Below are 16574 nucleotides of genomic sequence, written 5' to 3'. Positions count from 1 at the left end.
TATTAATGAGGTCAGTGAGACTTGTGTTTAATGACTTTGTACCATAATTCAGGATAGGTTTCTCTGTTTGGAATTTCAGCACAGACAAAACGATCAACATCATCAGCAGTTAATAATTTTTTTTTACAAAGTAACCAATAAATGCATGTGAGGTAAACTCCGTTTTTGAAATTCTCAAGATTCTTTATTTGTCACATGCACAGTTATACAGGACAACACGCAGTGAAAAGCATCCTGATCCGCTTATCAAAAACTGTGCAAAGTTAGAAGAATATCAGTTAGATTAACAAAAAGTCATAGATTGAAAGATAACATTATATCAGAACATCAAAAATTAACAGTATAGTAGAACATAATAAATAAGTAAAATTATGTGAATAAAGTAGAATTAAGTGTTAAGGTGCAATAGTGTAGTGATTATTGTGCAAAACCAAAGTTAGACAGGTGCATAGTTAAATGAGGCAGTTTGTTTGTTTGTTTGTTTGCGCTACTGCGATCTTTACTTTCTTTTTTTTGTACTTTCTAATTTTCCTACTTTCATATCCTTTAACTTTCTCCACATGTGTATCACGCCAACGTTTTTTTTCTTTTTGAGCCTTTCGAATTCCACTGCTTTCATAATCTCTAACCTGCTCTGCATGTGCATCGCGCCAACGTTTGTGAACGTCTTTATGAAGTTCTACTTTGTCTTTTACTCTGTCTTTTAATTCTGAGCCGGATTGGATGAGCTTTATTTTCAATTCCACTTGTTCCAGGCTGATAATTACTTTCCTTATTTTCTGAATTTGCACCTAGATTCTTCTTTTTCTTTTTTGCTCTTTTTTCTCTCCAAAGCTTTTGAGTCTCTTTTCTCCACGCTGCTTTCTTCTTCGCTTAGATGTCAACATTTCATTTATAACGTATTGTCCTTATACACTTTATATGCGCTGAGAGCCCTGGATTTGTGTGTGCTTAAATCCTTTAGACGACTGAATGTTTTGCTGCTTCTTTGTAAGTAGGGCGTGTCTTGCAAGAATCTCATGTTCCACGTCATCGCAAGATGGTCCTGGGTCAATCTCTTAGCACAAAGTCTCATGTTTAAGGTCCCCGTGAGCGCTCTGTGGCCAATCTCACGGTTTCTTTTAAATGTCTTCTGTAATCTTAACGTGAAGATCACGTCTCGACGCCCTTGTGTTTGCCTCCAGGATTTTTTTTTATAATAGATATTTTATCAAACTTAGCTTTCCTACAGCCACAGTGGGCCCCCAGGACCGAGGTTGGAAAACACTGTCCTAGGTGGTCTCTCATCCAAGTACTGTACTGGCTGGGCCGGCACATGCTTAGCTTCAGGTGAATGACCTGTTCTGAAGTCCATGTGGTATGGCCTTCTTTCTTTGGCCATTTCAAATGTTTATGTGTCAGTTAGTGCATATTTAAGGATATCTCTTTTGAAAGAAAACATTCCAAATCTGTCACTTAATTATCTCTACTTATTAAACTTGTGTTAGTACAAAACATTTCCCTAATGTAAGTTTGAGGAAATGGTATATGCTTTTACAGCTGTTCTGAACTGAATAGATTATATTTTTGAAATTATTCATTACCACAATATACTTTATAATATACTGTATATAAATAATAAAAAAGGCTCACCCGTTAGAAGTTTTGTTTTATTGTTATACAACACTGAATCACAGTGGACTTTTATGTGAACTGCAATGGCGCCGACCCGTTTGCCCGAGTCTTTAATATTGGTTTTACTATTGTTTTTTTATGTATTTATACTACCCGGGGGATACTGATTTATGATCGGGTGCAGGGCCGGGACAAGGGTGAGGCAAACGAGGCACTTGCCTCGGGTGAACAATGGGAAAGGGTGCCAGATTGATGAAAAATGAAAAAGAATAAATTGCAAAAGTAAAAAAAATCCAAATGTATGTTGCAATGTTCATCAAATACCTTAAGCAAACTGGCGATTTGTAATATTCTAATTCATCTCATGTGTAATATTTATTTTGTTATGTTGGTGTGATTTTATTTTTAATATGTGCAATTTTATGTTCCTATTACTATTGTACTATTACTGCGTTCTGTGATTTTTTTATTTAATAATGAATACATTTATTTTGTTCTCAAAATCATTATTTTTATTTAATACTTATTAGTAATAAAAAATAAAACTATATACATAGGGGCGCAAATTTATCCTCCTGCCTCAGGTAAAAATACCTCTAGGCCCGGCTCCAATCGTGTGTTACACTGTACATTCTTCGGCACGTTATTTTTCTCAATCTTCGTCTTTTGATGGGACTCCATTTGAACTACCACCCTTGTTATTTTCATCTTCTGACTTTTTTTTTTCATTTCTCGTATACTAAGTACAGTATAGGGAAAGTATTGGAATCCTCCAAAAATTCCACTTCGAGATTCTGATGAATGTCGACGTTTTAGGAATCCCCGAGTCCGAAAATACCATTTTTGGAATTAAGTGTGTGTGTGTGTGTGTGTAAACACGATAATTTGAAAACGTGGATTTCTCTCAACTTTTTCGCTATTTCCAATAAATATTAACCTTTTATTCATGCAGCTGCATAGTCCGATTTATTCAACTTTACTTTTATAATAATTGTTCAATATACTATTAATTTGATTTGATTTGTTGTTGATGGTTCTTTAATGTACGTAATATAAAAATATAATCACTGTCTTGCGGTTTACTCCTCAAATATCCATCCCCATATCTGAGTATACGATCAATGTCCCGATTATTTATTTTACCTGGGCGTCGGTGTTCACTTGTATAAGTGCGCAGGCTGTGTGCCCCACAGAGTGTAACTGCACTGTGTCCTTTTTTGAGACGTAGACGCTCGCACCAGAGCGGGGCGGTGTTGATGTTAAACGACACCGGCTCCATTCTTCTCACCTGGCCTGAATTCCCAATGTTTGAGTGTCGTCTTCGACCCGTCTTCTCCTCTACTGGATGCAAGCTCCTGGGCGCTAGTAACTGGATTTAATTTCTCCTTCTCGAGGCGGCATCACTGCTTCTTTGTGTGCTCTAGGGAGTTAATGTTGCTAATCTTCTCCGTTTTACTGGAGCTTTGCCTACAACGAGTTTCTACGTCTGTTACGACAGCCTTCCAGAAAGAAAAGTCCTGGGGCCTCATGTATAAACGGTGCATACGCACAGAAATGTTGCGTAAGAACTTTTCCACGTTCAAATCGCGATTTATAAAACCTAAACTTGGTGTAAAGCCACGCACTTTTCCACGGTACCTCATACCTTGTCGTACGCAAGTTCTCCGCTTGGTTTTGCAGACTGGCTGCACCCAGCGTCAAAGCAGTGCTGCTGTTCCTGTGTGGTTACACCTTATTTTTCTGACGCGGCTTTATAAATACACTGAAACTAACCGCATATTTTTTATTAGTGTAATGCATCTTATTGTAAATAACCTGTAACAATATAATGGTCCAGGGAATAGCCATAGTATTCCAAATACCATAACTGCTTTAGCGTTGTTACTCTCACTGCACCTTCTTCTTCTTCTTCTTTCACTTGCTCCCGTTAGGAGTTGCCACAGCGGATCATCTTTTTCCATATTACTCTCACTGTACCACTCAGAGTATTTATATCACTGTATCTGAGTGTGAATCACAGCAGCAGCTGATCAGAAAGAGAATTATCGGTATACAGCTTAAAGGACACACTGTCTCAGCCACGGCAAAATGTTTCAAAGCATTTCCTGTATGGACCTCGCGGTTCAGAAACAGTTTCATCCCAAGAACTTTAAATGCACTCAATCAAGTGCTCCTTGTAGAACTGTTTGTACTTATAAGTACAATCACCCCACTGTAAACTTGCACTAGAGTTATAATATCTCACAACCTGAGCCACTTTATAAAACACGTATTTATATATGATGACAATATCATTTTTAAGATGAAATGCAGCAAAATGTGTTTATTACATTATACAGATAAAACTTTAACTTCATTTAAATAATCTATATTCTTCACTGGGACTGGCGTGAAGGATACAATAATTAAACATGTACTACGAAGATATTTCAATGTTCCTTAAACGTTTTGAAGATTTGGCGCTCTAAGCTTACAGATGGCTTAACTTCTATTACAGAACTGATTTTGTGGTGATTGGGTATTTGGGGAAAGAAAAGCAAGGATTGCAGGTGCGGCCACGCCAATATATATTGAATATAAAACAGAAAGAGAAAATAACAACACAGCTAAAAACGCAGCGACAAATTTCGGCAAACGTTAAATGCTTGTGTCATGAGTACGAGGCGGCTATGCAGCCATCCACTGTGCATAAGCTACCATATTGACATTGGCAGGCGAAGGAGCCACCGATTCTTCCTCTGCCCAGGACCACCACAAGCCTAGAGCCGCCCTTGAGTACTGCTGCAATAAATAATTTCATCGAAGGTTGTGCACAATCACTGCACCACCGTGTTCCCATGTTTAATAACAAGCTTTAACTCCTATCATCATGAAAATGATATTAGATATACATCTCAGTATTTTAGTTATTCAGAGAGCTGTATTATCACAGATGTCATGGATTCTGCGTGCTGTTGGAGGAAGAGAGCCGATTTAAGAAGCAAGTAGTGATTCACACACAGAGAGCACATAGAACATCAAATACAAAACAAAGCATTTAATGTGCTACTTTAATTACGATGTGATTTGAGAAACTGGTTAATTAAACGATTTTAAGGTGAAGTTTATGATGTTCAACTTTAATGACAAAATAAACTACATGATTAAAGTGGAAATTTCGAGATTGAAGTTGATATTTTGTGCTTTTTTCCCACTGTGTGCCTATTTTTTTTTTGTCTGTACCCTAATAAGCTTTCATATGACACTCAGACGGTGGGCTACGACTCGGCTTTTCACAGCGACTTTGATATGTGACTTGTTTTTTATTTTGGGCACTGTGCGATTTTGTAAACGTGAGCTTTCAAGCTCCTCCAACACGCTATGTCACTCGATCATCTTCCTTTTATTGATTATACCACGGTTTAATTAATCAAATAGTATGTTTTTCCTTTGCCTTGGTATTCGCTGAAATTCTTATATTTTCCCCCGTGCTTTTCCCATTGTCTTTTCACAGAAGGCTGTGCTTAAGGGCGATTTATATTGATTTGCATATTCAAAGAGGCGTAATTCTGGGAGGAGTTGGGGCGTTACATAAAGCGTGTGCAAGAGCGTTAGTTTTCACGCTGATCAGGATTTATGTAGCGGAAGAACGTGGAAGTTTGAGTACGCACAGATTCCTGCATCTGGATTTTTCTGTACATAAGCACATTTTGGCTTTTGTGCTTACGCCGTGTTATAGTGCGAGTTCTACGCACGGCGTTATACATGAGGCCCCTGGACCTCAATTTTTTTTTTATCACCCAGACCTTGATCGCTAATGGCAACTCTTCATGTTTTACTGACCTGGTACCACCTGATTATAACTCTCTTAAGTGGTCTCGTGGTGTGGGGCTAGCAACTGTTTAAGTGTTCTTGTGTCATTGCCTTACTATGGGGTAATTTTAGCAGTTCTGAACTGCAACTTTTTGCAGTGTGTAATTCTTCTCCTTTGTTGTGTGCTATGGTTTATAAGCCTCCTATGATTAAAAATACTAGCCAACCTGCGGCGTACCATACGCTGCATAATCGGGCCGTTTTTTTAATGATTTTTAAGCACAGGGAGAAAATTAACATTTGAAAAATTGGTAATGTAATAAATCAGCAAGAAAAGCAACATTGTAACAATGCACGGAACGAACCAACACACAATCGGCCGTGACTGAAAACTGGCGGATCGCCATCGCGCCTACTCCTGCCAGATCGAGGGATCGGGGTGCACGGCACTCAGGCGCGGATGGTGGAACGGGAGGCGAGGAGAAGGACGTCCATTCCGCCTCATCCGTCGTGCTAGTCTACTGATTTCTCATTCAGTATGCACTGCCTGCTCATGTGCCCACCTCCAACTCGTCACTTGAGTCGTTGTCGTCTTTGCACAGTCCAGATGCACCTGTGACTCCTGTAGACTTTTCATTGCTCTGTGTGGTTTTGGCTGCTTTTCTATATATAATCCACCAAGACACCCGACCACGGTAGTAGCGAGGTGGGAGGGGGGTGTGCACAAAGGGTAGGGACGTAAGCAGTGGGAGCGTATGAGTCGCACTTAGTGGGAATTCCACGGTTTGCAGCCCGAATGGGGTTCAACGGCTTACCCATGCCTCTCTGCGCCGGGTAGACACACGCTCAAGCTCATGCATAATTATTTATTGAATGCTAAACACTTCTGGAAAGACACGGTTGTCTAAAACAGGTTGGTGTGAGAATACAACAGTAAGTGAATGAAAAGATGGAACTCTGGAGAGAGGAAAATACAACACAATAGTGAACCCGCGGCATAACAAACGCCGCATAATTATTTATTGATGGTTGAACACTTCTGGAAAGACACAGTTGTCTAAATAGGGAGGGTTTGAGGATACAACAGAAAGTGAATGAAAAGATGGAACTCTGGAGAAAGCAACATATAATTGTCCGTGAGTGAAGAAGACGCATGTTTGTCGCGGATGCGAATTGTTGTATGTAGCGTGTAAAACAGTTTGCTATGGTGTATGCGGTCGTGCGTCGTAACCGAAAACTTGGTTTTTAAAGACTGCTTACTTCATTGTTTTTTAACTTCAGTTGTAAAGGATTGTTTTAAGGATCCCATGGGATTTCCCTAGCAAACCGTTTTACACGCTGCATATGGCGAATCACCTCCACGAGAAACATGCCTCTATGAACAGTCAATGTGGCTCGGAGGTGCATGTAGCCTCCATGACAGACGAATATAAATGATGCCGGTTTTTCTGTGTCGTCGCATCCGATTTTGTGGGCGTGGCTCTGTGAGTTGTCATCGTATCCAATGGTCTTGGAGTTGGTGGGCGTGGCTTGTCAGCGGCTTAGTAAATCCATGCCCCTTCCGGCGTGCTTTCCATGGGTGTCTTGTCTTTCCATGGGTGTCTTGTCTTAGTGAATTATATATATAGATGTTCATTTCTGAACTCTCTGATCTTTTGGCTGATATTATGCTTTGCTACTAGAAAATATTAATTGTTGGTGATTTTAATATCCATGTTGCTAATCTAAACCACGAGTGGGCAAAGTCAGTCCTGTAGAGCCGCACAGGTTGCAGGCTTTTGTTCCAACCCAGTTGCTTAATTAAAAAACAATCCTTGTCAATTATTTAATTCCATGGCTTGCTAATGCTTTAACTCTATGTCAGGTAATTCTCATAGCCTAGATTCTTTTCCTTTGTAAGGATATCATCCAAATGATTTGAAGTCTAAAACAGACGAGTTATTCTCAATGTTTCACTTTTTTCTCTTCACTTTCCTTCCAAGTATTTAAACCCAACAGTGCATGATAAATACACAGAGGTGTAAATGGTAACAAGCTAAATGGAGAAATGCTGGTCTCTTTTGTCATTTGCGTCTTATTGCTAATTAGGAGCAATTAAAAACCAAGACTTCAGCAGTTTAAGACTAAAATAAGCAATAAGGGTTCAAAATCTTAACAAGCGAGACAACTAAAGTGAAGCAGAAGTGTTACTTGAGCAATAAGTGCTTCTTACTAAGCAATTGGGTTGGAGCAAAAACCTGCAGCCACTACGGCCCTCCAGGACTGACTTTGTCCACCCCTGATCTAAACCATTGGTTAAAGACTTTTGCTCATTCTCTTGGTCACACCCTTGATCTCATTCCTTCAGGAGGTGTTACAGATAATAACACTGAGCCAGGGCCATCTTAACAGCATGCTAGGTCTCCAGGCAAAGCAGTCCACTGGGGCCCCCCACCTACACAACCACTCAGTGAGTCACAACATACAAAGATCAGCATGGGGCCCCCGGGCAACTGCCCAGCGTGCGCTTACGTTATGTGACGCTCATATGGATGATCATTTTTCTCTAATGATGGATGTGAATATTATTGTTGACATTGTTACTACAAGATATGCCCCACGCTGTTGTCGTATTTTAAATTCTTCTGTTTCTGATTATAAAAGCATGTTTACCAGTTTGTATTTACAAGGCCAGTGTGAAAATGTTGATGGCTGTGTTTCTGTGTTTAATTAATCTTGTAAAACACTTCTAGATCTAATTGGCCTCTTTATAAGCCACTTCCAAAAGGGAAGGCCAGCTCCATGGTTTAACACTTTCTTTGCAGCAAGATGTCAGATAGCTCTGGCAAAGTATACAAATTGTCCATGGTTACACAGTAACCTTGATCCAGCACAGCATCTATCAAAGTCGGCCACGCTGACATAGCAATGCTGTACTGATTGTGTTTCGGATCAAACATTGTCCCTTTCCCTGTTTACAAAACTAAATTCCAAATGTATCCCATTTTAGATTCACAAAGCTTGTAAAGCTTTTTACAAATCTTACTTTTTTTGATTTGATGTACTGTATCCATGACAGTCTGACCTTATAAGCCATGAGACTTTCATCGATGTTGACATCACAGTTTGGAATGTAAACACTCCGAAATTTTACTACAATGGCCTGGTATATCTCCCAAATTTTCTTCATTTTGGGTGCTGGATGGGTATTCTCATCAAAGTCTTCATTGTTGGTAAAGTGCTGAAAGATCCTTCTTTGTCTTGTCTTTGCACAAGTCTTGTTTGTGTTTTAATTTTAATTCTATTTTTAATTTAATATTTGCACTTCATGTTGTTACACTGTGGACCCTGAGCTTTGCAGTTTCGTCTGTATACTTGTATATGGTTGAGATGACAATAAAGTTTGCTTTGACTTTGAATTAGTGAAAACCTACACTCAGACATAATTTCTCCAAAGAATGGCAGCACTGATGGTAGGTACTTTTACAGCCCGAGTGATTCTCGGTTCTAACACTTATGCATGACAAATCTGTACAGTTGTCTGAGTGACACTCGGGACTAATGGTTTTAGCACAGTTTTTGTAGCCCGAGTAATGCTCTGGTCCAACGCTAAAGAGGATAAAGGGCAGTTTCTGTTCAGGATGGCATTTAATTTACTGTAGCCTGATATATCTTACGGGCGGCATGGTGGCGCAGTGGTAGCGCTGCTGCCTCACAGTTAGGAGGCCTGGGTTCACTTCCCGTGGAGTTTGGATGTTCTCCCTGTGTCTGCGTGGGTTTCCTCCCACAGTCCAAAGACATGCAGGTTAGGTGGATTGGCAATTCTAACATGGCCCTAGTGTGTGCTTGGTGTGTGTGTGTGTCCTGCGGTGGGTTGGCACCCTGCCCAGGATTGGTTCCTGCCTTGTGCCCTGTGTTGGCTGGGATTGGCTCCAGCAGACCCCCGTGACCCTGTGTTCGGATTCAGCGGGTTAGAAAATGGATGGATGGAAAAAACAATTTTAATAAAATCATAGCCCCTGAACCTCCCTGGGGATGGATGATATATCTTACACTTTCTCTCAATTCAGCCCTTTTGTCCAAATCCTTAGGATGGTAACTCTGTGCTACAGACTACAGAATGTTGGGTTTTTTTATTGCCTCCTAGCACTTTGTATTTTATTGCTTTCTTTGGTTAACCAGAATGTTATATATTTAATGGGTATTTAATTATTTGATACTACTTTCTACACAATATTTTTACAGAGCATTTTTACTTGCTTCTTTTTTTTGTATTCTTTTGAATATCTAAGATGTGCTTTGCGCATGATAAAGGTGCTTTATATCAAAAGAAATGTACTGTATTATTATTACTCAAGAGTCTTGAGTTTGAAGGTCTGGAAACTGTCGATGCTGGGTGTGCACACACTTCTTCTGTTTATGTGGGGTTTTCTCCAGTTTCCTCCTACATCTGAAATACTTGTGTCAGTGTCTGCATGACACTCCCTTATGATGGACTGGCACCCAATCTGGGCTTTTTAATAATAATAATGCCCTTTCTTGGCTTGCCCTTTATGCTCTGTGCACAGTTTACTGCCCCCACAACCCTATGCTGGTTTCATAATGGGTGAACATTACTGCTTGAACTGTATGCAGTAATATGTCTATTTCAGGTCAATCTTTAGAGTTAATAGAAGCTTTTCATTTGAAAATGTAGTAGCTGCTAGGAATGACTGTCTTTATCTAATAGGTACATAGCTGCAGAGATGGGGCTTCGTGCTTGATAAATCTTGCAAATCCTGCATTTGACATAACATAGGCTGCAAGTGAGCAAGGTGAAGAGAGAAATAAAAACACTGTTCTTCTTTTTTCAGTTCCAGTAAATAAGGACACCTTTAAAATAAAAAAGGCCAATATTTGCCTTTTTGCTGCTCAATAGAAAAGGAAACCTGTCTAACATTATTTATTATCTTGAATGATCTTTCATAGAACTTTCATTGTTTCCTCAAGAATTAATATGAATAAAGCTTAAGTAGTTTTTTTTTTTTTTCTGGTTAAATGATACCGGGGTAGTGGAGAGACAGGATAGGTTTGAGAGATTGCAAGAGCAGGGCTAATGTTTATCTCTCAGCCCTCAATGCGTCTCTCTGCTGCCTACAAAGCCACTGGGTACAAAACACACCCTTCAATATGTTAAAAATATTTTGGAGGGTGTTTGAAAATGACACTTTCATTTGATATAAAGTTACTTTGTCTAGTTCAGGGTTACAGCTATAAATCTTAGCCTAGTTTCTTCTTTGCCACAATACTAGAATTACTCTTCCTAATTACAATAGGTGAACAACGCAAAGGTTGTTGATGAAGGGCACTGTAAATCATGGAGTCTGAGGGTTTGGTGGTCAAGCTGACCCATCAACTTATTTATTTTCTATATTAGGCCTTTAAAAAATAGACAAGACTGCTAAAGCGCATATGCCACTGTCATTGATTCTGTTGTTGATCATTTTCTTCTTTCGCATATAAGCTGATGAGCTAAAACATCATGACAGCTGTGGCAGGCCAGGACGCCCTGATTATGGAAGGGCCATAGGAGAGAGTATTTCCAGAACAGTTTCTCACCTGTACCAACAGAGGGTAGCCCCTTTGGTTTCCAGCGGAGCCACGGTTCATGAGCATAGAAGCTCAACCCTGTTGGGGCCCATAGGCACTGCCAGGGGGGCACATGGACATTTACAAGGCCCTGTTTGGCCAGAAGTACAGCCGGAAGAAGCTCGTTTGGGCACCTGGAGTTCTTCCGGGTGCCCTATAAAAACGGGCCGGTCATTAAAAGTCAATGGACTGGAGTCAGGAGGAAGAGGACAAAGCCTGAGGAGGAGTGGAGGCGTAAGGACTGGCGGCAAAGAAAGGGACTGTGCTCTACTTTATCTTGTGCTGTGAACTGTGTAAACTGTGTAAATAAACTCTGTGTGTGTGTGTGTGCATGTGTGTGTGTGTGTGTTGGTGTGCAAAACTCGTCTCTGTGCCTGTCTGTGTCAGTGTTAGGGTGCCTGTATACACCCTGGGCTTCACACCATTCTCATATGAGGCAAATGATGCAAGGTCAGGGGATATATTAGGCGATATGCTGATACAAGATACTTCTAGTTGACATGTTGAATGCAAAAGATAATGAGTGGAAGCAAAGACCTAAGTGACTTTGATAAAGGCCAGATCATTATGGCGAGTCATGGTCAGATGTGTTGTGCACCTACTAACAGAGGGTGAGGCAGGCATAACAACAACAACATTTATTTATATAGCACATTTTCATACAAATAATGTAGCTCAAAGTGCTTTACATGATGAAGAAAAGATAAATAAAAGACAAAGTAAGAATTAAAGTAAGACAACACTAATTAACATAGAATAAGAGTAAGGTCTGATGGCCAGGGAGGATAGAAAAACAAAAAAAACTCCAGACGGTTGGAGAGAAAAAATAAAATCTGCAGAGGTTCCAGGCCACGAGACCACCCAGCCCCTTCTGGGCATTCTACCTAACATAAATGAAAGAGTCCTCTTTGTATTTAGGGTTCTCATGGAAGGACTTGATGATGATGGTCATGTAGACTTCTGGCTTTAATCCATCAATGTAGGAACATCACGGTGCTTTGATTAGGTGGTGGTGGCGCAGATCGCCACCACAGAAAACCGGGAAAAGAAACAGAAGAGTGAGTAGGGGTCAGTATGGATTTTAGAGCCACCATGAATAGTTATTATAATGAATTTAACATACAGAGTATCAGGATTAAATTAAAGTGAAGTTATGAGAAGGCCACTTTAAAAGTAATGTGTTTTCAGCAGTGTTTTAAAGTGCTCCACTGTATCAGCCTGGCGAATTCCTATTGGCAGGCTATTCCAGATTTTAGGTGCATAGCAGCAGAAGGCCGCCTCACCACTGTTCTTGGAATTCTAAAGAGACACTCATTTGAGGATCTAAGGTTACGGTTTGGAATATAACGTGTCAGGCATTCCAATATATAAGATGGGGCGAGATTATTTAAGGCTTTATAAACCATAAGCAGAATTTTAAAGTCAATTCTGAATGACACAAGTAACCAGTGTAGCGACATCAAAACTGGAGAAATGTGCTCGGATTTTCTTTTCCTAGTTAGGATTCTAGCAGCTGCATTCTGCACTTGTTGCAAACAATTAAGGTCAATGAAGGCTATCCTGTCTGGTACAAATCAATAGAACGGGTACTGTGACATTGCAAATATTTTTAATGATGGTTACGTGCATAATGTGTCATGTGAAGCATTGTATCGATCTCTTCTGGGTACTGGATTGTGATCTGTTATAGCAGTTCAATTGGTCATTCACAATCTCCTACACATGCTCGGACCAATTTAGAGTCAGCAGATGTCCTAACCTGCATGTCTTTGTGAATGTGTGAGTAAAACCATTCTAACTGCCTTTCTGCTGTCAAGCGCGCCTACAATGGACAAGTGAGTGTCAGAACTGAACCCTGGATCAATGGAAAAAGGTGTCTGTCCTGATTTTTCTGGAAAAGAGATGGCACCAGGATGCACTGTGGGAAGAAGCCAATTCGGAGGAGGAATTGTAATGCATTGGGTAATGTTCTTCTGGTAAACACTCAGTCTAGGTCTTTTATGTGTCCATTAATTTCATGTGTAGCACCTATCTAAACATTCTTTTAGACCAGGTACACCGCTTCATAGTAAAGGTATTCCCCAAAGCAAGTGGTATCTTTCAGCCAGATGCCCTGCCACACTGCAGGAAATGTTAAGGAATGGTTTGAGGACCATGATGAAGAGTTCAAGGTGTTGCCCTGTCCTCCAAATTCCCTAGGTCTCAATCCAGTCAGACATCTGTGGGAAATGTTGAAGAGTCATTACAGTAGGTAAATGGGCGGGGCTTTGCACCTCAATTTCCCACACTTTTGCTGCCTGTAGTTTTTATCACTTATATATCCATTAACATTCTTCACTGTATATTTCAGGTTTATATGATCATTTCAAGAAGCGAATTCTGGCTCAGCAGAGACTCCAAACCCAGTTGCAAGAATGCATCCGTAAAAATGCAGCAAACACTCTTTCTATGGCCAACATGTTAATGGGGCTGTCTTCTATTCTTTGTATTTTAAAAGGGTAGGTATTTGTTTCTGGTTAAATTAGGATAATTACTTGTGCAATCAGTGACTAGAAAAAAGGGCATCCACAAGGAAAGCCAAATAAATAAAGGTTTCAAAGGGGCAATGTTTAGTTCTGCTGTGTCACATGTCCAGTAGGCTGATTTTGATTCCTCCCCGTTTCATTGACTGGGTTGGTTTTCTGTGTTCTCCTAATGCCTGTATGTTTTCCCCGAGATAGTCCAGTTTCCCATCAGCCCTGTAACCTGGATAGAAAAAGCTCACCGCTATGAGTTTGGTGTTAGAATAGACATCTAGCTGTAAAACGTTTTGCTCCACTATCTCCATTAGATGCTCCAGTTAAGCCTGTATGGGCTGCCTCAGTCAGATGTTGCAGAGGAGTTCAAAGGCCCCAAAGCATGGCTAAAATTGATCCTCTTAGAGTCTTGGGATGCAGCAATAAGAGATTTTGGGCCATCTTTGGTAACAGGGAGGAAATGGATACCAAAGGAAACAGTACAGCAAAGGACACGAGTCCAGTGACATTGTGGGCCGTGTTCAACAGAGAATAGGAAGCTTCAGGCTTTGTACGAGACGAGTCAACCACGTCTGAATGAAGAAAATTGGTAGTGCTGGAAATTCGCTGGCAGGAGGAGGTAAGGTGCTCTAAGGCTATATCCTTTAGGCCAAGCAGTTACACTAAATTGGAAAGACTTCTAGGAAATGGGGGAAAGCAGAATTAGCCTTCTGTTCAGAGCAACCTTCCTTCACCTAAGAACCTCAATCAGTGGCTGTGCAAAGATCCATCATGTTCCCCGTGCTCAACACCGTCAGACACATCTTCACAGGGTGCAAAGTGAGCCTGTCCCAGGGTAGGTACACTTGAAGACATAACCAATAGTTGAAGTGCCTGGCAGCAGCACTGGAAGCCAAGAGAATAGCTACCAATGTGTTGCCCCTTGAAACATCTTTTGTCTGAGAGGGGGAGCAATGGCATAGAAAGCTTCACCCACAGAGTTGGACAGCTGGAAAGAACCCGGTACTGGGAGATACTGGCAGACATAGGCCAGTATCATATAGTACGATCACAAATAGCTTCTACTACCTTGAGACCAGGCTTAGTAATGTGGTCCAACTCTCTGCACGCTATCAACTTTGTAGAGATCCATTACATGGAGGCTGGTTGTCGGGGTTTCATAGCAACATCCACTACTGGGCTGCTGAGGTACCTGGGAATTGATGGCCAAACCCTACGTCGAACTACTAAGGAAACATTGGGGACTGCTGAACGCTGTAGCCAGTGCATATGTCTGAAGAGGAAGGACCCTAGCTGGACCCCAAAGAGCATGGGACACACACCCGGGTCTGATCAGCGGAACACCTGATGATGCTGAGGTACATAACTGAAGATGCATTTCAAGTAACATCTGCTAATCTTTGAGAAGTTGGTGTTGGGGGTTATCTATGACAGACTGGCTCAGTCTCTGTCATAGTGGTAGTAAACAGAAGCAAGTTTGTTTAGTGCGGAGGACCTTTTTTTTTTAGGCACAAGGGATTATAGCCGTGTAACCACCAAAGAGATTAAAAGAGAGTCTTGGTTTACCTCCCCATCCTTTACCTATGCAGAGTAGGTTAGTTAAACACTCTCGATTAGCCAAGAGTGAGCAGGAATGTCTATTTCCTGCCTTGTGCCAAAAGCTACCGGGATAGACTCACCTCCCCCTCCACCCCATCAACCAAAAAGGGACTAAGTCCAAAGGAATCAGTTGGATTGCTCTGTTTAGTATACTAATGTGAAATATGCACAACTGGGTTTGAGTTCTTTCTGATTTTTTTCACCTGTCTTCATTTTTAGGCACCATTATTGCGCTAGTTGGTTGCTTCTGATTGGTTATCTACTTGATCTTGCTGACGGAGCCGTAGCTAGACAGCTGAATGCTTGTTCATCCCTTGGTGAGTTAAACTAACCTTTATCTTCATGAGTTTAAATTCCATTGCAGGCTTATAAAATGTTGATCCATTTGACACATTTGTCATTTGCAAGTTGAATTCTTTGCAAGGTGAATGTGCTCATGATGTGGTGACATGCAGAATGCTGAGAATTATTGTGAGAAGGGAAGCTGAGAATCAAAAAGTCAAACAAACAGGCACCTCAGACTGTTCAGGATCTCAGTGATGCCCTGGTCCAGATCTGGTAGAAGATCCCCCAGGACACCATCTGTTGTCTCAGTAGGAGCATGCCCTCTACCCACCCAACACAAGACGTTGTCAGGCATACATACAAGCACGTGTGGAGCCATGCAAACTACTGATTACGATTTTAAGTCGCTGCAATGAAATTTCGGCAAAATGGACTGGCCTGCTGCATCATTTTTGCACTTTGATTTTTGGGGGGTCTTTGAATTCAGCCCTCTGTAGGTTGATCATTTTCATTTCCATCAAATGATGTGGAATCCTTTCGTTCCTAACACAATACTCAGTCCATATCAGTGTAGATATCCAGCAGGATTTTTTCCCCATTGAGACCTGATGTGTTTTCAAAGTATTCCTTTATTTTCTTTGAGCAGTGTATTATTTAATAAGAAAAGGGTTAAAATAACACAATACTAGTGTGGCCTTAAAAGTATTTATTCTAACAAAATGCCTTTGCGTTTATTACTACTAATCCATCTTTTTTTTGCGGTGTTACAATCCTGAGCACGAATATATTACCAATAATAGATAAAGAATGGTGTCATTTTAGCCAATATAAAAACACTACTTTTTAAAGTTGTTCAGATTGCTGTCTACACGTCTGCAAACAAAATCTAAAACCCTCTGAAAATATAAATTTACTGCTTTGCTTACTCTGCGCCAAACCATCACTGGGCCAATGAGGGACCTACTGAACTCGTACTGTCAGCCATTAACCTGTTTTGGACCGCTAGGGTAACTTTGTTTAGAGCCCCCTTATTGCAGAACCCTACATTAGGACACTGTGGTATTTAATTGGGTTTTCCCAATCCCATACTGCCCATGTTCTGCCTACACGGGGCCTCTGTGTGTATGTTTGCTACAGCCCCTTGCTGCAGCTTTCATGTTG

The 16574-nt window shown here is 40.8% G+C and overlaps 1 protein-coding gene across 1 annotated transcript in view; it reads left to right on the top strand.

Annotated features, from left to right (window-relative positions):
• tmem269 (transmembrane protein 269) overlaps window positions 1–16574 on the top strand; it is a 40957-nt gene that overhangs the window by 9584 nt on the left and 14799 nt on the right. The window contains exons 3-4 of the mRNA XM_039755757.1: window positions 13364–13511; window positions 15348–15445. Of these exons, the coding sequence (XP_039611691.1) occupies window positions 13364–13511; window positions 15348–15445 (246 nt within the window). The remainder of the gene's footprint in view (window positions 1–13363; window positions 13512–15347; window positions 15446–16574) is intronic.

The sequence above is a fragment of the Polypterus senegalus genome, chromosome 6 (genome assembly GCF_016835505.1).
Source record: "Polypterus senegalus isolate Bchr_013 chromosome 6, ASM1683550v1, whole genome shotgun sequence".
NCBI classification, from domain to species: domain Eukaryota; kingdom Metazoa; phylum Chordata; class Cladistia; order Polypteriformes; family Polypteridae; genus Polypterus; species Polypterus senegalus.
The sequence above is the reverse complement of the archived record's forward strand: the minus strand, read 5'-3'. Positions and strand labels throughout refer to the sequence as shown.